The sequence below is a fragment of the Poecile atricapillus genome, chromosome 5, assembly GCF_030490865.1.
Source record: "Poecile atricapillus isolate bPoeAtr1 chromosome 5, bPoeAtr1.hap1, whole genome shotgun sequence".
Taxonomy (NCBI): domain Eukaryota; kingdom Metazoa; phylum Chordata; class Aves; order Passeriformes; family Paridae; genus Poecile; species Poecile atricapillus.
In genome coordinates, this window is record NC_081253.1 from 41,379,721 (window position 1) to 41,399,431 (window position 19,711).

Sequence of the window (19,711 nt, forward strand, 5' to 3'; positions counted from 1 at the left end):
TGGAGAGATGTGACACTGCCCATGCCCTGAAGACAACCAGGTCCATGTGTGTCCCTGGAAAAGGGGACACCTGAGATGTAGGGGAAGGTGGCTTGAGGTGCCACTGATTTATTGTCTTGGGGCTCCCCAAGGCAAAGCTCTCAAGCTGGGCTGGCAGGAGGACACAGGGTTGCCATGCAGGTTCCCACCATTGCCTTTTCCCAGCAAACACTTGGAGCCTCTTCAGATCTCCCCATTCCTAAAAATACCAAACTCCTTTGGTGGAGAACCTGGTTTGGCTGGGAAAATGTCTCTCTTACATGGAAAAAATGCTTGGGCTGGAGCATATCTTTGCTGGCTGATGCCGGGCGGTATCTCCAGGAAGACTTCGGAGGGTGAGGAAGGATGTGATAGCTCAGCCTGTGCTTCGAGCAGGACTCGTGTTCCAGATAAGGGTTATGAAAGTGTGGGGAAAATGCCCAGCTGACATGGAAATCCCCTGCAGGACTTGAGGAGAGGAATGTTCAGGTTTATCCTGGGCTGAGCAGGATTTGCCCAGCAACAAAGGCTCTGCTGAGGGAAGCAATGTTTTCCTTGTGGAGTTCTGCAAAGCATGTTTCTGAGCTGAAACATCATCCTGACTGTAGTGCCATATCCCCCCTGGCATGGCTTTGGGCAGGGAAAGCTCCCCCAGGAAGGGGTTAATCATTGATGAGCTACAAACTGGTTTGCACTGGGATTCAGGTTGGTCCCTTGAAGAGCAGCTCCCTGCTCTTGAAGAGTAATTCCTTTGCTCTTGAACGTCCTGGGAGGGCCAGGTCATGGCTGTGGAGGAGCTCCTCTCCCCAGCTGGAGGGGTTTGGCACCATATGGAAGGCACAGCAAGGGCCCGGAGCAGAGCAGACCCTTTTAGCAGGTGATGTTCCCAGATTGCCAACCCGCAATCCCACTGCCCGCCCCCGGTTTTCCCGTGGGGAATAGCTGGCCATGGAGGGAAGGAGGCCTTGGCTGGGTGAGAGGGGAGCGGCATCTGACTGCCTCGTGGTGTTTCCATCACTGTCCAGTCCTGCCTCGTGTTATCTGGAACTAACAGGGCATCAAGCAGATTAAAATCTGGCCCTGGGTCAAGCCTCAGGGTGAACTTGCTGGGAGGCAGCTGGAGGGGTGTCTTGACACATCTGCTCTTTCCTGAGTTGCCTTTGTGGCCCTGGCAGGAAGCCTGGAGGGGCAAAGCCTGTGGGCGATGCAGAAGCCCTGGGGCAGCAGCTCTCAAGGGGGCAAACAGGGTCTCAGCTGGGTCTGGCAGGAGGGCTTGTTTGCAGCTGGATGTGGCACTTGGGCACATGGTTTAGTGGGGGACCTGGGGGACCCAGGGGACCCGGGTTAATGGTTGGACTCAATGGTCCTAGAGGGCTTTTCCAGCCTTAACAATTCTATGATTCTCTGGGTTCACTGTAAGGTCAGTGGTGCTGCTGCTCTCTTTAGCAAAGCAAAGAGGCTGCAAAGGGCCGCTATCACCATCCTCATCGTGCTTCAGGGCTTGGAACTGGCTTGTTTTCCATGCCTCTGGAAAGCCCCAGGTTTGCAGCTCCTGCCCAGCACCACCAGCACGGCTTGACAAGCCATGTGCCAGAGCTGGCACCACATGGGCTGAGCAGAGGTAGCGGCCAGGACACAGCCAGACACTCAGCAGAGCTTTTACAGGGATCTTTTGGCTGTGCTCCTTGTTTTTCCTCTCCCAAGGGCTTCCTGGCCACAGCTGACTGCCCTGCCCCACGCAAGGACAGCTGGCAGGTCCTGCAGCCCACGTGTTGTATTTCCTGGGATAATCTGCACTTCCTTACTATTTATTTGTGTTTTGCAAGCACCGTGTGCATCCAGGCCACTTATTTATACAAGAAACCACCACAAATCCCTTCCCAAGGGTCCTGCCTCCAGGCAAAGCCCTGTAGCATCCCAGCCTCAGCAGGAGAGGGGGTGTGGGTACCAGCCTGAACCCCAGAGCTCCCAATGCAAGCTGGGTCACCCAGCACATCCCAGAGTCCAGTCTGGGTCCTCACTGCAGGGTGGGATACAGGGATGCTGTTGGGATGATAGTCTGCTGAGCTGGGATGCTGCCCATCCGTCTGATCCCAGTGGGGAGGAGCAGGGGACCATGCTGGGAAGGAAGCTCAGAGAGAGGAGATACCTCCCCCTTGATGTCTCTTCTTTGGGCGAGACACCTAAAATAATATTTGGGCTGGCCTGAAGGCACAGCTCACCACGTCCGGGCAAGGAAACGTGATGGACTTAAGAAAATAAGGAGCAGGGGCAGTCACAGTTCAGCCAGGCTGACTGTGACATAATATGAATGAATTAAGTTATATAATAAATTTAATATAATATACAATACAATAAATATAAATATATAATTTATATATAATTAAACAATTATGTCAATTCCTCTCACAAGCAAATGCCCCCCGTTGCGTGGTGACCTCTTTCAGCTGCTCGCTGTGCTGACAGCAGATTTCATCCATCCTTGTTCTCCCATTTGAGGACATGGTGGCTGAGTGGCACAGCAGGTCACGTCACAGTGGGGTGGCTTGTCCGTGTTCCCCACCTGCCCGTGGTCTCTTTCCAGGGGGTGATTGCAGATTTAAAGCTCCGAGGTGACCCGCGAGCGGCCGAGCGCCAGTGCGAGGAAGAGGAGGATGACGCAGAGGTGAGCGCTGGCAGCACAGCTGTGGTGGGACTCGGGACAGTCCCCACCGTGCTGCCAGCTCAGCCCTCACTCCTTCTCCACGGGCAAATGCAGGTCTCTGGGGATTTTGGCAGCGGGATGGAAGGTGGACAGAAGTTCTCAGGCAAGGTAGAGGTGAGTTGCTGCCCGCAGGTGTTGCGCTCAGGGTGAGACCCCAAAATTCTAGTGCTGAGGAGGGCTGAGTGCCCTGAATGCCCTCCCCCTGAGGTCATGGGATGCTGGATGGTGTCCCAGCACCTGTCCCTTGCGGGAAGGCACTGGGAGGTGAATGGTGCCATGGTGTCCCCTCGCTGTTGGTGCAGGGTGTCCCAGGGCTGGTGGAGGCTGTCCCCGTGACCTCTCCCCCCGTGGCGGGGGGCAGTGGCCCGAGGAGTGGCGGGGGGTCCCTGCAGCAAGCCGAGAGGACCAGGGTGGAGGAGACGCTGCAGGTCTCCACGGGAGGTAATTCCAGCAGCTTTCCCCTTCCCCAGGGCATGCAAGCGGGGACATGGTGGTGCGGCCGTCCCCAGCCACGAGTGGGTCCTTTTCCTTTTCCACAGGCACCGGCCAGAAAGGCGAAAAGGGGGAGAAGGGGGAACGTGGCTTGAAAGGGGACTCAGGGATCGATGGCACCATAGGGCCAGGCAGTGTCAAGGGTCAAAAGGTGGGCAAGAGCTGGTCCCTGGGGGCTCGAGGGTGCCAGCTGCAGGTCTGTGATTGACACACACTTCTCTCTGTTTCTGATCCTCAGGGCGAGAAAGGAGACCTGGGTGTCAAGGTCAGCATCGCTGGGGGAGCTGTCATGGAGCCTTGCCCTACCCAGGCTGCCAGCCCAGGGACCTGCCACCCACCCCTGTCTCCTCCCCTCCCCAGGGCAGTGCTGGATTTGGCTACCCTGGCTCTAAGGGCCAGAAAGGAGAACCAGGTGACCCTGGACCCCCTGGGGCCCCATCTCGGCACACTGATGGCTCAGTGGTGGAGCAGGTCACCGGCCCCCCAGGGCCACCAGGGAAGGATGGAGCCCCCGGCAGGGATGGCGAGCCTGTGAGTCAATTCACCCCCCACAGAGTGTCCCCTGTCCCCCCACCCTGCACACTGACCTGTCCCCTCTCTGCCATTCCTAGGGCGATCCCGGCGAGGACGGCAAACCTGTAAGTGGGGTGGAGGGGGTGGCAGGGTGACAGGGGATGGACACCCCCTTGCCTTGCCACCTGCTGAGCCCCCACTGCTCCCCTTTGCAGGGTGAAATGGGGCCCCCAGGGTTCCCTGGGCTGCCAGGGGAGCCGGGCCTGAAGGGGGAGAAGGTGAGTGCTGGTGTTGGGGGCCAGAACATGTCCCCTCTTCCTCTCACCCCCAGCTCGGCTGCAGCCCCAAACCATGCTCTCTTCTCTGTGCCAGGGTGACCCAGGCATGGGGCCGAGGGGACCTCCTGGACCACCTGGCCCTCCGGGACCGCCGGGACCCTCCTCCAAGAATGACAGGCTGGTGGGTGCCCCATGGGACACAGGGATTTGAGGGATGGGGGGTCCATTGAGCCATGGAGGTCCGGAGTGCTCCCACCAGCCCCTGGGCATGTCCCAGTGCCACTGGGTACCCTGACACCCACCTCGTGCTTCTCCCCCAGACCTTCATCGACATGGAGGGCTCAGGCTTTGGCGGTGACCTGGAGAGCCTGCGGGTGAGTGGGGGTGGGTGCCTGTCCTGCCAGCTGGGAGTGGGGGGACATCTTCAGCCATGGCCCCCCACGTCTCTTCTAGGGTCCACAAGGGCCACCTGGTCCCCCAGGGCCACCTGGTGTGCCTGGTTTGCCAGGAGAGCCAGGACGGTTTGGGATGAACCGCACGGACCTGCCAGGACCACCGGGGCTGCCGGGCAGGGATGGGATCCCTGGGCCCCCGGGGCCAGCGGTAGGTCTATGGGGGGGCCAAGGGGACCCATCCCAGGGTGGACCCCACCCTGTGGTGGCAGGGGACTGGGTGCCCACCAGCTCTGAGGGGTTTCCCTGTGGTGGAACCAACTCCTGGGATCTTACAGGGTCCTCAGGGTCCTCCAGGAAGAGACGGGGAGGCCGGGCAGCCAGGGCCCAAAGGAGAGCGGGTGAGTGTCCCCTGTCCCATGTGCCCCAGGAGTAGGTCACAGCTGTCTCCTGAGGCAGCTGGCACCCCTGACACATCTCTGGGAGGCCCCAGTTCCTGGGCTGGGGAGCACCATTCTGCTCCTGCCTGGAGCTGGGCAGCTTCTGCACAGCCTCTCTTCCCTCCTCCTTCCCAGGGCGATGTGGGTGACCTCGGCCTCCCTGGCCTACCAGGACCCAAGGTACTGTGCCTGGGGTGGGCTTTTTTGGGTTCTCCATTGCAGGCTGGAGGCAGGGATGTTGCCTGGGGGAGGGAGCCCTCTTGTGCAGGGGTGGGAAGGGTGGTGCTGCTATTTGTGCTCCTCCCAGATCAGTGCCACAGCTAAAAGGTGCATGGAGCTGCTGACCCCAAAAAGGATGCTCACTGGCCTCCTGCCACCCTGCCTTGGCTTTGCTCCAGGCACTGCCACATCAGGAAGTGAGCAGGAAAACCAAGGGGAGTGTTTCCAGACCAAAGGAAAGTTTGCCTGGGGAGTGCCCACACCCCACTTCTGTGGAAAACACCCCATCTTCTGTGCATCACTCTCTCCTGCCTGCTTTCTCCAGCTTCTTTCCAGCCTGCATCCCCAAGGGTGGAAGTAAAGGCTTGCTGGCATCCCTTAGAGCTGGGATGCTGCCCCTACCATCCACCGCAGCCTGACCTGGGGGCAAAAACCTCAAAAATTAAGATTTCTTAACCTCAGTTGTAACTTTCTGCACTTCTGCAGCACCCAGAGGGCAGATGGGTTGGCAACGGGGGTGATGTCCAATCCTGTTGCTTCCAGGCCCATTGCAATCCCAGGAATGCCTGCGAGCATTCCTTGATGGCACTGAGCTCTGCTGCAGAGCTGAAGCCAGCCCCACGTGCAAAAACATTCCCGTTTTATGATTTTAGACGAGGCTCTGGTGGCCACTGTGGACATTACACTGTGGACATTACATAGGAAGCTGGTGGATGAACGGTGCCTGAGCTGAGCAGTGCCCCCTTCCGCAAAACCCGTAGAAGGGAGCATCAGGACAAGCATCCGTATCCTGTCCCAGAGGGGATTTGGAAGGGGGTGCTCTGCCTCCTGCTTGCAGGCTCCAGGCAGCGACCACTGCCACATTCCACCTATCCTCTTCTTGTCCCCTTTGCAGGGCAACAAAGGAGAAGCGGGACCGGTGGGACCCCCAGGAGAAATGGGCTTAGCTGGCCTTCCCGGGCCCATCGGACCCCGAGGGCAGCCAGGGCCCCCCGGCCCCCCGGGACCACCGGGGCCAGGCTACGAGGCTGGATTTGTGAGTGGTCACTGCAGGGATGGGGTGGGATGAGGTGGAGCAGGGGACAGACACAGCTCAGCCCCTTCTTCCTGCATTTAGGGTGACATGGAGGGCTCGGGGCTGTCATTCAGCCCTGGACCACCTGGACCTGAAGGACCACAGGTAGGGTCATTCCTGCCCTTTCCCTCCTCTCCATCCTGGGCTGCCTGGGGTGTTCCCTGTCATCACCTAGTGCTCATGGTCCCCTTGTTGCTTGCAGGGTGTGCCGGGACTGCCAGGGGTGAAGGTGAGGAACCCTTACAACAGGCTCCTGGCTCCATTCATGTAGGATGCCTGCAGGCAGCTTGTAGGCATGCCTCTCACACCTCTTTCCTTGCAGGGAGAGGTTGGCAGCCCCGGACAGCCTGGCTTGCCAGGACCAAAGGTAAGAGTTCTGGGAGATTGGGATGGCTCCGAGGCAATATCTGGGTGTGCAGAGCAGTGGGCAGGACCCCTGTGCTCCCTGACCTGGGCTGCATCCTGCCCTTTCCCACTCCCACTACAGGGAGATGCTGGCATGCCTGGTGTGGATGGCCGCCCTGGCCTGGAGGGCTTCCCTGGACCACAGGTAGGAGCCTCAGCCCCCCAGCTCAAGAAGAAACCCCCTCCCCCCACCTCCTCCAGGCAGGGTACCCTTGATTGCAGCAGCTCCATCCTCATCAGCTAAAATTCCCCCTCCCTGCTGTGGGACCCAGCTCACGGCATTCCAGGGTGCCCACACTCCATAGGATCCTGTCCCCCCACCTTGCAGCCCACTGCAAGCCACCACCTCCACTCAAAACCATCGCAGCCTGGCTCGTTGCCTGGAGTGGGAGGCTGAGGTGGGGTTGCCTGAAGGATTTTTTTGAGCCAGACGTGGGAGGGGTTTGGTACTTGTGAGCCAGAGTCCATCTCCGTGTGGTGCTCAGTCCATCCTCCTCCTCTTTCCAGGGACCCAAAGGTGACAAAGGCAGCGCCGGTGAGAAGGTAGGTGCCACCAGGCTGGGGATGAGGTCCAGCCACTGGTGGCTCTGGGCTGAGGGCTTGTGTCTTCCAGGGAGAGCGAGGCCAAGATGGAGTGGGGCTGCCTGGCCCCCCTGGACCACCTGGTCCCCCTGGACAGGTCATCACTGTCTCCAGTGAAGATGTAAGTGGTGGCACCTGGCTTCAGCACAGGGCAGGGGAAGGGCTATTCCAGCAGCCACCAGGAGGGAGACCTCACCAGCAGCTCTGACCCTCAGAGCCAAGATCAGGGCTCATTTTGTCTCTCTTTGCAGAAGTCCTTGGTGGCTTTTCCTGGTCCAGAGGTAGGTGCCCTCCTGCTACCTGTGGCCATCCCTCAGCATTGCTAGGAGGGCACCCTCTTTTTGGAAAGAGGGGGCTTATTCTTAGGAGCATCTCTGCTTCTCTCTGCAGGGAAGACCAGGCCACGCTGGCTTCCCGGTGAGTTGATGACACATGTGGGGACCACAGGGTGGTTCTGGTGACAGCTGTGGTTGCCAGTCCTGCTGTGCTTTGCTGCAGAGTGGTGGTGATGGAGGGGGAGCTTGGGGCCTGCCTTTGGTGGATTGGGAATGACGTGGGCTCTGTGTCCTTCCTTCAGGGTCCAGTGGGACCGAAAGGAGACCGGGGGTCAACTGGTCCCCAGGGTGCCCCAGGGTTGAAGGTAACTGCTCCAGGCCACCTGCACCCTGTGGGGTCCCCCATTCTACCTGTCCTCCAGATGACACCAGCCCTGTCACGGGAGGGAGCCTGGTCCTTCCGTGTCCCCTCCCACCTCCTCTTCTCTTGCAGGGGGAGAAGGGGGAGCCCGGTGTCATCATCAGCCCTGATGGGACCGTGGTCACTGCCAAGGTGAAGGGAGAAAAGGTGGGTTCCTGGCAGGAATGGGGGGCACATCCCCAAGGGACAGGTGCCAGGTGGTCCCAGGGGTGATGTCCTTTCCCTCTCCACTGTTTACAGGGGGAGCCGGGGCTGCGGGGCCCAATGGGACCATCGGTAAGTCAACGTCACTGTCCTCCTTGTGTCCCGCAAGAAGGGCTGGGAATGGTCCCAGGCAGAGGGGTTGCTCCCATACTGAGCACCCTCAGCCTCATCTTCCCTCCCTTCCAGGGTCCCCCGGGACGAGCAGGGATGAAGGGAGAGATTGGCTTTCCGGGCAGACCCGTAAGACCTGCTCCTGGTTTGTTTGTGTCCATCACCTCCACCGCGTCCCCCTCCCTGTGTGCACGTCCTGCAGCCGCTGAGCCCCACGGCCTGCTGTGTCCCTGAGGGATGGGGCCCTGCCAGGCTGTCAGAGGTGACTCTGGAGCACCAGGCGTGACACCAGGGGGACGAGGACGAGGCTCATTGTGCTGCTCATCTGCAGGGACGTCCCGGCATGAACGGGCTGAAGGGCGAGAAGGGTGACCCCGCGGATGTGCTGGGCTTGCGGGTGAGCGCTGCTGTGACCCCCCAGCTGCTGGCCCTGCAGGGCAGAACACGCGCCCTGAGTGTCTCTCCGAGGACCCCAAAGGGCACATCTTCTCTCAGGGGCTGACTGTCCCCTCCCCTCCCATAGTGGGAACTGTCCGCTTTGCAGAACCTTGACAAATCTTCTCACCCTCCATAGGGCCCCCCAGGCCTCCCAGGACCCCCTGGGCCCCCTGGGCCTCCTGGCAGCATAGTCTACAACAATGGCAATGTGAGTATCACCAGTCACCATGCTGAACATGCTGGTGACTGGGCCCCCAGTCCCCTGCCTGCCTGGAGTGCACTGAGGATGCTTTGGTGACACCCTGGCTGCGACTGGCATGTGGGACTGTCACCAGCATTGGGGGGATCCCCGAGGACGCTGCTGTCTCTGCAGCCACTTCCTTTGCATCTCCACAGACCTTCAGCGACTCTGGCCATCCGGTGTTCCCTGGTAAGGGGATGTCCCTCTCCCAGCCACCTCTGGGCACTTCGGGGAACCTCAGCAAAGCAGGGCTGGAGGGAAAGCCCCTCCCTCCCTTAGAGCTGCAGCTGTGAGATAGCATCTCTGCTGCTCCCCACAGGTTTCCACCAGTTCCCAGGACAAAAGGGAGAGAAAGGTGACACTGGACCCCCAGGACCCCCAGGTAAGTGACTGGTCCCTGCTGGCAGAAGCAGGCAGGGGGTGGCTTATGCCTATCCCAGCTCCTCTCCCTTCCTGTCCCTCTCTCCACAGGCCAGTTCCCCTATGACGTGAGTCACTTCGGAACCAGCCTGCGGGTAAGCCCTTTGCACACTGCAGCTGGAACCCAGTGTGGTTTGGGGTATCCACCAACCCTAAGGCTGTGCCATCCCACAGGGTGACAAGGGGGATGCAGGTCCCAAGGGTGAGAAGGGCGAGCCAGGCAGCACCCCACTCTATGGTCCTGGAGTCTCTGGACTTCCAGGGCCTCCAGGGCCCCAGGGATACCCCGGGCTGCCGGTGAGTACCTCATGGGGTGGGGAGTGAAGGGGGGTGCCCCTGGGGGCTTTTGTCCAACACATGTTCTCTCACACTGCCTTAGGGTCCCAAGGGGGACAGTATTGTTGGGCCACCGGGGCCTCCAGGACCTCAGGGTCCCCCTGGTATCGGATACGAGGGGCGGCAGGGCCCCCCTGGCCCTCCTGGTCCTCCCGGGCCACCCTCCTTCCCAGGTCCCCACAGACAAGGTACTAGCTCTATGGCATCCCTTCCTATACCCCCAGCATCCCTGTTTGTATCCCATGCATCCCTCCTTGCACCTCTGCATTCCTCCCCATGCTGCATCTCTCCATCTCACCCTCCTTCTCCCATAGCTGTCACCATCCCTGGACCCCCGGGACCACCAGGACCCCCTGGACCACCAGGCACTAGTGGGATGTCCTTGGGGGTGAGTGGGGGCTTCTGGGCAGGGCTTGCCCATGGCACAAGCAGCCAATCCCTGAGCCCTGCCCCGGGCTGTGCCTGCAGATGCGGGCTGTGCCCACGTACCAGGCGATGCTGAGCAGCGCGCACGAGCTGCCCGAGGGCAGCCTCGTCTTCCTGACCGACCGGCAGGAGCTCTATGTCCGCCTGCGCGGGGGCTTCCGCAGGGTGCTGGTGAGTGGGGAGCTGGGGGGGCACCCAGCCAGGGCTGCACTGCCTGGCTTGAGGGGAGCGTGGACAGCACTGCCCTGGGGGTGCAGTGGTGACTCTTGGTGATGCTCGGGGTCCCCCCACCCATGGGCAAGGAAAAGGAGAGGGGGGCAAGCTGGGATCTGATGTGCCATGCCCTTGCAGCTGGAGGAACACAACCTGATCCCCAGTTCGGCTCTGGTGAGTCCTCTGGTCCCTGTGCACATCCTCATCCCTATCTTCCTCCCCAGTCCCTATCCTCCATCCTCATCCATCCTCATCCCATCCCTAACCATCTCCATGCCCAACCATCCCTATCCGTCAACAATCAACTTCATCCCCTTCTCCATTTATCCCCAGCCATATCAATCTCCATCCCCAGCCATCTCCATTCCCATCCCCATCCAACCCCAACCATTTCCATGCCTAACTTCATCCAACCACAACCATCTCTATCCATTCCCAACATTCTCCATCCCCATCATCCCCACCCCCACCTGGGACACTGCACCCCCCCACTCATGCCATGTCCACCTCCCCAGGACAATGAGGTGTACGACAAGCCGCCCACCCTCCAGTACGCTGGCCCCCAGCCCCACGGGCCCCTGCACCCGCTCCGCAACCACGTCCCCCCAGCCACCGCCCGTCCCTGGCGTGGGGACGAGGTGGTGGCCAACCAGCACCGCCTGCCCGAGCAGCCCTTGCTGCACCACCAGCATGAACTCATCAATGGGTACTACATCCACCGCCGGCCAGATCCTGTGCCCGTGGCCGCCCACGTGCACCAGGACTTCCAGCCTGCAGTGAGTGCCACATGCTGGCCAAGGGGAGCTGATGGTGGTGACCAAAGCTGCGTCCCTCAAGCCCCGTTGTCCCCTCTTGGCAGCTTCACCTGGTGGCCTTGAACACCCCTCTGAATGGCGGCATGCGCGGCATCCGGGGCGCCGATTTCCAGTGCTTCCAGCAAGCCCGGCAGGTCGGGCTGGCTGGCACCTTCCGCGCCTTCCTGTCCTCACGCCTGCAGGATCTCTACAGCATCGTGCGCAGGGCCGACCGTGCCACCATCCCCATCGTCAACCTCCGGGTACACATGTCCCCATCCCCTTCCCACCACTCTCTTGAGCTCTAGGGGATCATAGAGTAGGATCACAGAGTCATTATGGCTGGAAAAGATCTCTTTAAGATCATCAAGTCCAACTGTGAACCCAGCACCAGTGAGGTCTGGAATGCAGAGCATAGCAAAGCCCCCATCCATCACGATGGAAAGCCTTCCCAGAGGCTGCTGGAGCTTGGACCTTCCAGGATGCTTTTGGAGTGCAGGCAGGGCTAAACCCCTTCCTCCTCCATTTTCCCACTCTTCCCACCAGGATGAAGTGCTCTTCAATAACTGGGAAGCCCTTTTCATGGGCAGTGGGGCCCCACTGCAAGCTGGTGCCCGCATCCTCTCCTTTGACGGCCGGGATGTCCTGCGGGATGCGGGATGGTGAGTGCAGGATTGAGCAATGGGGAAATGGGGCTTGGAGCATGGGTGGGGCAGCAGCAACCCCCCACCTTTCACCCTTCCAGGCCGCAGAAGAGTGTCTGGCACGGCTCGGATTCCAAGGGCCGGCGCTTGACCGAGAGCTACTGTGAGACGTGGCGGACAGAGGAGCGCACAGTCACCGGCCAGGCTTCGTCCCTGGCCTCTGGAAAACTGCTGGAGCAGGTGGCCAGCAGCTGCCAGCACGCCTTCATCGTCCTCTGCATCGAGAACAGCTTCATGACCTCTGCCAAAAAGTGATACCCCCCCTGGTGCCCCCTGGTACCCCCATGTCCCCGGGAAGGGTAGGGCCAGCCTGCATCCCAGCACCCCTGGGCCCGTCAGCCCCCTTCACACACCCACTCCCTCCCTGCAGGGTTTCCTTCTCCCACAGACCTGAAGCCAAAGAAGTATTGCCCAGGGTCGGCAGGGGCTCAGGTCCCACTTGGGGCAGAGCAGCCATGGGCCGGCAGCCTTCCTCCTCCTCTTCTAACTCCTAATATTTTTAACCACTTCAGCTGGTTCCTCTCCCTGCTCGGATACTCCTTTTGGGGTGGCTGGGTGGGAGGAAGCTTGGCAGGGAGATTTCAGTGCTGCCATGTGGGCTGTCCCCCACAAAAGCCTGTGCGGGCTCTCTCACCAGCCCCCTGGCCCCGTGCTGTCCTCACCAGGAGGTTGGGGTTGGGCCCAAATCCCTGATGATGAGGCCATGGGGTCTTCTCCAGCCAAGACCCCAGCATCCTACCCAAGGGACTGTCCCATGGTGATGCTGGGGCTCTCCCAGATGGTCTCCGTCCTCCCCAGGTAAGGACCATCCCCTCATCACCCTCACCTCTACCTCCCAGCCAGAAGAGCTCTGGTGGGGGTCTGGTCTCCCCTATCCAATCCATGCACCCTGGGGATTCCCAGCTGTGCCCCCACAGCCCAGGTACAGCCACAGCCAGCCCAGCACAGGTACTGGAGTGACAGGGTGACCCCGAGGCGTGGCACATGTTTCTCTGTGTCTGTGCGTATTGGGCACATGTGGTACCAAGGGCAGGTACTGCCATTCCCCCCTCCCCATGCCACCTTTGCTGGGCTCGAATGGCGAAGGCGCGGCAAAGCTGGTTGGAATTGGTGTGGGCAAATCCAAGGTGCTAAATAAAAAAAAAACCAAAAAAAAAAAAAGCAAAAAGGAGAAATCTGTAACTAGCTTTTTTTTGTTATTGTATGGAAATTATTACCATAAAAGCTGTGCGAGTCACACGGTCTCTATTTCTTACAGTCTACTGTATTTTGTGTAATTAATGCAATTTAAAGCCTGTGGATCTTTATATTATTTTTTTGTTGTCAGTTGTGTCCTATAAACCATTTTCTAAAGGCACTGAATAAAGAAACATCCTCTTGTAGCTTGGCTCTGTGCCATGATGGGGAAGCAGCGGGATGGGGTCCCCATCCAGACCCCTGTGTGGCACACGGCAGTGGCACCGTGGGAATCCTGCCCCGGCTCTGTGTTTGGGGACAGGGAAGGGGTGCAGCCCTGTCCTCATGGAGCAGAAAATGTGTCCCAAGGGTTACAGCCTTGAGAGAACAGCACCCAGGACCAGCAGTGGCACAGGACACCAAGCACACAGCGATGATGACAGTGCTCACTTCGGGAGCCAAGAGCCAGCCCCAGTGTCGCGGTACCAGTGCTCAGGCTCGTGTGGTGCCCACCTCCGGGCTTTTCTCCTGCACTGGAATCTCCTCCTTGGCCAGGGCCACCTCCACCGGCTGCCTGCAGTGGCTGTGCTGGACACCCACTGCGATGGCTGCCAGCAGGTAGACTACGGCCAACAGTGTGAAGTAGCTGAAATATACATAAAACTGCAAAAGAGAGAGGGGAGAATGGCATTTGGAGCCCTCCCTTAATCCCGCACCATTCAGGGAACACCTCCATCCTAGGTGCTCCCCCAACCCTACCTGGGGATGCACAGATAAGCCTAAGCCCCTCTTGTCAGCCACGATGATGGTGATGATGGTCTTCAGCACGGTGGCAAAGAACGTGTTGACCCCGAAGACCAGAGCGCAGAGCTCTTTGGAGAGGGAGGTAGCAATCTGGAAACTGGGAAAAATGGGAACACTGGTGAACCCCTGGCATCAATCTGTCTGCCAGGGTGAGAGTGTGTCTCTAGGAGTACCACACACATGGCAATGGGCACCAGGAACTGATGGGAGCCACGGAAGAGGATGTAGGCAGCATAGCACAGCCAGATGTTGGTGGTGGAGTTCATGAGCAGGAGCAATCCCGCCTGGAATGCCGTCACCAGTCCGATCACCAGCTCTGACCACAGCATCCAGCGGATCTTCACGTAACCAGCAGCAAAGGAGGCAACGGCTCCTGGGGAGGGATGAAGGATGCTGTGTGCACCTCAAGGATCCCCTTCCCTACCTAGGCTGGGACCAGCCCAATGATCATCACATCATCTCCAATGCCAAACCACCAAAAATTCCGTAAGGACCACCATTCCCAGGGGGTGCAGCAGGACATCAGTGACCCCCTGCCTCTGTGGTGTCCCCAGCCATTCCCACAAGAGGCAGCAGGATGTGAGTGTCCCCCCAGAGCCCCAGTGTTCCCATCCCAGGCGAGTTACCCAGTAGAGTGGAGGCAGCATCCACGCCTCCATTGTACACGTGGCGGTTGTCCGTGGTGGGAGAGATCTCATTCCAGAGGATGTGTGCATAGTACAGCATCAGGTAGTAGCCAGCTGAGTTGAAGACCCACCACAGAGACCAGAGGCGGAGCTGCGGCTGCCTGGCCAGCACTCCCAGCTCCCGCAGCATACGGCACAGCACCATGTCCCGCCAGCCCCGTGTCCCCCCACCACTGTCCCCCCCTGCCATCCTGTCCAGCTCAGTGGGCACAGCAGCTCCATCGGGCCCCCCAGGCCGGTTGAAGAAGAGGCTGCGCCGGGGCCGCTCGAGGAAGAGGGTGAGGATGAGGCCGAAGCTGACGAAGCCCAAGGACACATAGTTGAGGGTGAGGAAGCGGACGCCGCCCAAGGTGACGCAGAGCTGGCCCAACACAGAGCTGGTGAAGACCCCCAGGAGCACAGCAGAGCGGGAATAACTGGCCATCCGCTGGTAGCGGGACGGGGCGACCAGGGAGAAGATGTAGGAAGAGTAGGCGATGCGGGCAGCCATGGTGATGCCGTAGAAGAACTCCATCAGCTGCATGGCCAGGACAGAGGTGCCCAGCACCAGAAGCAGCCAGATGGAGATGTGGCTCAGGCTCTGCAGCACCAGCACGGGCTTGTAGCGCAGGTAGTCTGTCAGCAGGAAGATGGGCACCAGAACAGCCATGTAGGAGTAGGACAGCACCGGTGTGATCATGTTGGTCACCTGCCGTGAGGGCGAGGAGGGGCTGAGTGCTGGGCATAGCCCTGGGGATGCCCCCCAACCCGCAGATGTTGTGGGCACCGGCTGCTGTCCCCCACGGCAGCACCTCTTCGGGGAGGAACGTGACCAGCAGCATGCTCAGCTGGGGGTCTGGCTGAGCTTCGGCTCCTTCCCATGCCAGGAATGCAGCGTTCCCACAGGCACAGCAGCCAGCTGGGATCGGGGCCAGCATCCCTTGGTTAGGAGACGATGACATTGTGGCCCCTCCTTGTCTAACCCTATCACTGCCGGTGGCCTGGCAGTGCACCGTGCCATCATGGAAAGGTCTCCCCAGTGGGATGGGGAATGGCTTCTCCCAGCCCAGCACCCTCCCACCATCCCACAGGCTGCTCAGGTGGGCAGGGGTCACACACTGCCCCCAAAGTCAGTTGCCAGCCTGGGCACGAGGTTTTATGCCAGAGCAGGTCAAGCCTGGGACTCAGGGGACAGAGTGACCTCAGCCAAGTGAGACAGGGCCCCACACCAGAGCACTTCCCCTGCCCAGAAGCAGCACCACGAGTCACCACACACCACCATGCCCCAGATGTGACACCCCTATGCACCCCAGAAGCACAGAGGGATGCTCTGGCCAGCCCCAGGGTGGTGATCATGGCCATAAAGGGGGACACCAGGAGGGGGGACTGGGTGCCCGCAGCTCACCTCTGCCTTTGTGAAGTTAGCCCCCAGCAGATAGGGGGTGATGAAGCTCTCCCCGGGCCGGATCTGCGTCATAAAGCCATAGAAGCAGAGGTAGAAGACCTGTAGCTTCCAGCGCTGGTCTGGCACCATCTCTGACACCGGCTTTTTGGCACCATCATTCTTGGGCATGGCTCTGCAGCAGGACAGCGGCATTATTCCAGGAGCCATCGGCTACACAGGCTCTACTGGACCACGCAGCCTCTCTCTGTCCACAGGCACTCTCGGACACATGGAAAACCAGGGCGCTGCAGTTTCTGTGGAAAAAGCAGCATTTGGCATAGGCTCAAAATTCCTCCAGAATCACAAGGCAAATAAATACCACTACCTTCTCCCCAGGAGATGTTCTGGGAAGAAGAAAAGCAGCCGTGCGTCTCGCTGTGCAGAAGCGGGGCGGGGGGGTCATTTCAGGCAGCATTCGTACATCACATGCATCCGGAGCCTGGATGCGCAGAGCATCTGGATCCACAGTGGGGCATCCTCAGCTCCCGTCACCTCCTTTTCCTCCCCTTTAAGGCTCAGTGGGCTTTTGCTGCTTTCTGGAGCAATGCTTCCCTCTGGGCTGCAGAGGCAGAGGGATGCAGACACCCTGCACCAGGGATGTTCCGGAGGGGATAGCACAGGAATGTGCTGGCTGTGGAAATGAGTTAATGTGCACACCGGGCGCGGGGCCGCCCATGTTACTTGGTAGCTGGGCGGCTGGCAGGACTTCAGCTGAGCTGCAGGCAAGTGGCTGCCCCTTGGCTCTTCCTGGTAGGACACAATGCCCAGCCCGTGGAGAATGCAAAATGCCACGAGATTCATGGTCTGGAGGGGGATTAAAAGCTCAGATCCTGAGGTTTGGCTGCAGGAAAGCTGGCAGCACCAGGAGACCTGATTAGCAGTCACGGGACAAGGGCAGGGACAGGAGAAGGCCTGGACTAGGTGTCCTCCCAACGCCCCCACTCTCACAAGAAGTCACCGAGGTGACTTTTCATGCCATAAAATTCCATGTATGCCAATACACACCATAGGAGCAAGGTCTAGAAACCTGATTACCCTGATAACCACAGAACAACTAATAGCAGCCATTAGAAACTAAGTTCACAGTCCCAGTCTGTGTCCCACTGGATCCTGCACGGTGAAATTGGGGGATAATCCCCCCCTGCTCCTGGATAACACAGGACAAACAGGGACACGAGCCAGCACCAGTGGTGGCAGAGGAAAGCTGGTGGTGACCTAATCCTACAGGGAAGCCAAGTGCCCATTTGCCCCAGTGAGGACCCATTGCTCCAGCAGCATTCCCATAGGATTTCAGCACTGGTGCCTGAGTACCACCAAAACACTTGTGTGCCAGAGCTCATGGCTGGGCAAACAGCCCCCACCTCCTGAACAGATCCCTGGGGATCAAGGCAGGTGCTCACTCACTCACCGTCCAGCACTGGCTGGAGCATTGGCCCCTCCGCTGTGGCAGGAAGGGCAAGGGGCAAGGAGCAAGGGCTAACCCCCATCAAACACCCACCCCAGCACCGTGCTGGGGCCGCTGCCAGCTGCGAGTGCCTGGACTCTGCCCTGTCACCTTCTTGTCCTCATGCTGGGCTGTGGATGTCACCTGCAGCAGCCGCTTGCTGCCCTGTGCACCACAATCCCTGTAGGATGTTTGCCACCCTCTGCTCTCTATTTCCTGCCACATCCATCCAAGAGGGGTACGCACATGCACCCCTGGCCCGCAGGAAACCATCCACACTTAATGCAGGGTGCAGCTCTACGAAGCTGCTCCATTTCCCAGGCTCCTAACTTCCAGCAGGCGTGTCCCCACACAAAAAGCGACTCCAGAATGGAACCCATCTGGCCGCACCCAATTCCCCTTCTCCAGAACATTCATGGAGCTGCTCTGCTCGGGGTGAGTGGGCATAAGCCCCAGGGAATGCTCCATCCTTCATCCCTAGTGCAAGCCAGGGTGTGGAGAGAAGAGAGAGAGGGAGGGAGAGGGAGCAGAGCCGGTCCGTTATCATCGTGTGAACCTGTTTATCACCGGGTTGTCGGGGTGTGCCCTTGACATGGATCACTGTCACGCCACGCACCGCTGTCAGCCCGGGGTCACGGGTGACACAGGTGGCCGAGCTCGGGCTCAGCTCCCCGCAGAGCCACGGCCCCGTGTTCCAGAGAGGACAGACCCTGGGGGTCGGGGGGATGCTCTCCCCCCAGCCGCGTGTCGGTGACATACAAGTGACACCGCCAAGGCACCATGTATTTCCTGGGGACCGAAAGGGGCGCGCGAGTCCCTAGGGCACCTTCCTAAACAAGGAAAACAAGGGCTGGGAAGCTCCTGAAAAAATACACCTGTTGCAATCCTCCTCCCGATGGGACCCCTCTGTCCCACCCCCTGTGGTGAGAGCCTGCTCGTCTCAGGGCACAGGCGGCGGAGGGGGTCCTGGAGTGGATACAACACGGACTCAAAGTATCTAGACACAGGAGGCTCAAACTTGCATGAATAATCCCGGGTTTATTGTCTGTCGTCCATCCGGGGCAAGAGAGAGACCGAAATGCTCTGGGTCTTATCTCTTATACCAGGGGGCAGGGGTGATCGGGGGATACAGGGAGGTCACAGACAATAGGAAGGGGGAAGGGAAAGAAGGCTTTCAGGTAGGAACTAACATTACACAAACCAGAGGTGAGTTTTACCCTTGGGAGATACCAAGATTTTTAGATGCACTACAACACACACCCTCGCCCACCGTGCAGTCACCACTTTGCCTCCCACCGCCCTGCAGCAAGGAACGGGCACCGCGGGGCGGTGTGGGGTGCGCTCGGCAGGGGAGGGTGTTGGGGGTACGCGGCACCTGCCCGCCCTGAACCGGGGCCGGGGGGAAACAGCACAGCACCCGGCACACATCCCTAGCACCCAGGGAAACAAGGTTGCCGGCATCCCAGGCACCCAGCTGGGCACGCCACCGCCCCGGCGACACCCACAGCCCGCACCCCCTACCTGGTGGGCGGTGGGCATGGGCGCTGCGGGCCGGGGCACGGCGAGCTCCAGGGCTCCCCGCTGCCACTGAGCCCGATCCGCGGCGAGCCCGGGACGGCGGCAGCGGCAGCGGGAAGAGGAGCAGGAGGAGGATGTGGGGGTACCACGGGAAATGTAGTCGCGCCCCACGTGCGGGGCGGTGCGGGGACCACAAACCCCACAGTGCAGCGGGCGGGAGGAAGGGGAGGAGGAGGAGGAGGAGCAGGAAGAGCCCGGCCACCCCTGGGACAGAGCTGCGCCGGCACCTGCGTGTCCCATACAGAGACAAATCCCTCTCCGAAAGCATCGGCAGGGCGTGAAGGACGCCCTTTTCCGCTGTCCTCAGCCGGCCTCAGCTTCTCGCCCATCTGCCATAGCCTCCGGGCTGCGGGCCCTAGGGGACGCTGGCCCCGCTTTGGCTCTCTTCGCTAACTTACGATACCCACAGCTGCTTGCTTGGATTTATTTGTGCACCCCGTTTGTGTCCAGGGGGTGGATTTGTTCCAGTCTGCGCTGTGCCGCATCCCAGAGGGTCCCGAACACAGCTCCCGAAACAGCTGTGTTCCGAGCACAGCCCCCGAAACTTCTCTTCCCCCCCGCCCAGCCTGGCAGCAGCCCCTGAGAATTGCTTACGGGGTGAGTCCGGCCATCAGGACGAGGAGGGGCCGAGCACAGCCCCCGAAACTTCTCTTCCCCCTCGCCCAGCCTGGCAGCAGCCCCTGAGAGCTGCTTACGGGGTGAGTCCGGCCATCAGGACGAGGAGGGGCTGCAGCACGGCCGTGCGCTTCTCCCGGAGGGAAGAGCATCCCTAGAGCAGGTGGAGCCCCCCCCGAGAATCGGGCCCCGGAGCTGGTGCCCCATCTCCCGGGAGATGACGCATCTTCCGAGGGTATCTTCTCTCCCCGCCTTTTCTCCCCCTTTCCCAGCGCTCACTGTGC

At 60.1% G+C, this 19,711-nt stretch overlaps 2 protein-coding genes across 9 annotated transcripts in view; one reads left to right on the forward strand and one right to left on the reverse strand.

Annotated features, from left to right (window-relative positions):
- COL18A1 (collagen type XVIII alpha 1 chain) overlaps nt 1–12,689 on the forward strand; it is a 37,017-nt gene extending 24,328 nt beyond the window's left edge. For 3 of the 6 annotated variants that reach the window (XM_058839839.1, XM_058839834.1, XM_058839838.1), the window contains 40 exons: nt 2,603–2,683; nt 2,777–2,836; nt 3,025–3,163; nt 3,262–3,365; nt 3,453–3,479; nt 3,575–3,745; nt 3,826–3,852; nt 3,943–4,005; nt 4,100–4,186; nt 4,326–4,379; nt 4,459–4,608; nt 4,736–4,798; nt 4,973–5,017; nt 5,952–6,092; nt 6,174–6,236; nt 6,334–6,360; nt 6,454–6,498; nt 6,619–6,681; nt 7,044–7,079; nt 7,150–7,239; nt 7,370–7,399; nt 7,509–7,535; nt 7,696–7,758; nt 7,887–7,961; nt 8,055–8,090; nt 8,205–8,258; nt 8,461–8,526; nt 8,704–8,775; nt 8,964–8,997; nt 9,128–9,190; nt 9,280–9,323; nt 9,403–9,525; nt 9,608–9,752; nt 9,879–9,952; nt 10,033–10,161; nt 10,342–10,377; nt 10,719–10,979; nt 11,063–11,260; nt 11,544–11,659; nt 11,743–12,689. In XM_058839839.1, the coding sequence (XP_058695822.1) occupies nt 2,603–2,683; nt 2,777–2,836; nt 3,025–3,163; nt 3,262–3,365; nt 3,453–3,479; nt 3,575–3,745; nt 3,826–3,852; nt 3,943–4,005; nt 4,100–4,186; nt 4,326–4,379; nt 4,459–4,608; nt 4,736–4,798; nt 4,973–5,017; nt 5,952–6,092; nt 6,174–6,236; nt 6,334–6,360; nt 6,454–6,498; nt 6,619–6,681; nt 7,044–7,079; nt 7,150–7,239; nt 7,370–7,399; nt 7,509–7,535; nt 7,696–7,758; nt 7,887–7,961; nt 8,055–8,090; nt 8,205–8,258; nt 8,461–8,526; nt 8,704–8,775; nt 8,964–8,997; nt 9,128–9,190; nt 9,280–9,323; nt 9,403–9,525; nt 9,608–9,752; nt 9,879–9,952; nt 10,033–10,161; nt 10,342–10,377; nt 10,719–10,979; nt 11,063–11,260; nt 11,544–11,659; nt 11,743–11,956 (3,396 nt within the window). In that variant the 3' untranslated portion in view covers nt 11,957–12,689. The remainder of the gene's footprint in view (nt 1–2,602; nt 2,684–2,776; nt 2,837–3,024; nt 3,164–3,261; nt 3,366–3,452; nt 3,480–3,574; nt 3,746–3,825; nt 3,853–3,942; nt 4,006–4,099; nt 4,187–4,325; nt 4,380–4,458; nt 4,609–4,735; nt 4,799–4,972; nt 5,018–5,951; nt 6,093–6,173; nt 6,237–6,333; nt 6,361–6,453; nt 6,499–6,618; nt 6,682–7,043; nt 7,080–7,149; nt 7,240–7,369; nt 7,400–7,508; nt 7,536–7,695; nt 7,759–7,886; nt 7,962–8,054; nt 8,091–8,204; nt 8,259–8,460; nt 8,527–8,703; nt 8,776–8,963; nt 8,998–9,127; nt 9,191–9,279; nt 9,324–9,402; nt 9,526–9,607; nt 9,753–9,878; nt 9,953–10,032; nt 10,162–10,341; nt 10,378–10,718; nt 10,980–11,062; nt 11,261–11,543; nt 11,660–11,742) is intronic. The other 3 variants (XM_058839836.1, XM_058839835.1, XM_058839837.1) reach the window with 3 other exon arrangements.
- Nucleotides 12,690–12,875: 186 nt separating this feature from the next.
- On the reverse strand, nt 12,876–18,913 carry SLC19A1 (solute carrier family 19 member 1). 3 transcript variants are annotated; one of them, XM_058839843.1, is made up of 7 exons: nt 18,756–18,896; nt 16,212–16,349; nt 15,752–16,044; nt 14,308–15,055; nt 13,862–14,054; nt 13,637–13,778; nt 12,876–13,540 (listed from the first exon to the last, which is right to left on the reverse strand). In XM_058839843.1, the coding sequence occupies exons 3-7, from the start codon at nt 15,956–15,958 to the stop codon at nt 13,370–13,372; spliced, it is 1,461 nt and encodes a 486-aa protein (XP_058695826.1). In that variant the 5' UTR covers nt 15,959–16,044; nt 16,212–16,349; nt 18,756–18,896; the 3' UTR covers nt 12,876–13,369. The 3 variants fall into 3 exon arrangements, with proteins under 3 accessions (XP_058695826.1, XP_058695825.1, XP_058695824.1); XM_058839842.1 differs by having other exon boundaries at nt 16,116–16,349; XM_058839841.1 differs by lacking the exon at nt 16,212–16,349 and having other exon boundaries at nt 18,756–18,913.
- Nucleotides 18,914–19,711: the final 798 nt, after the last annotated feature.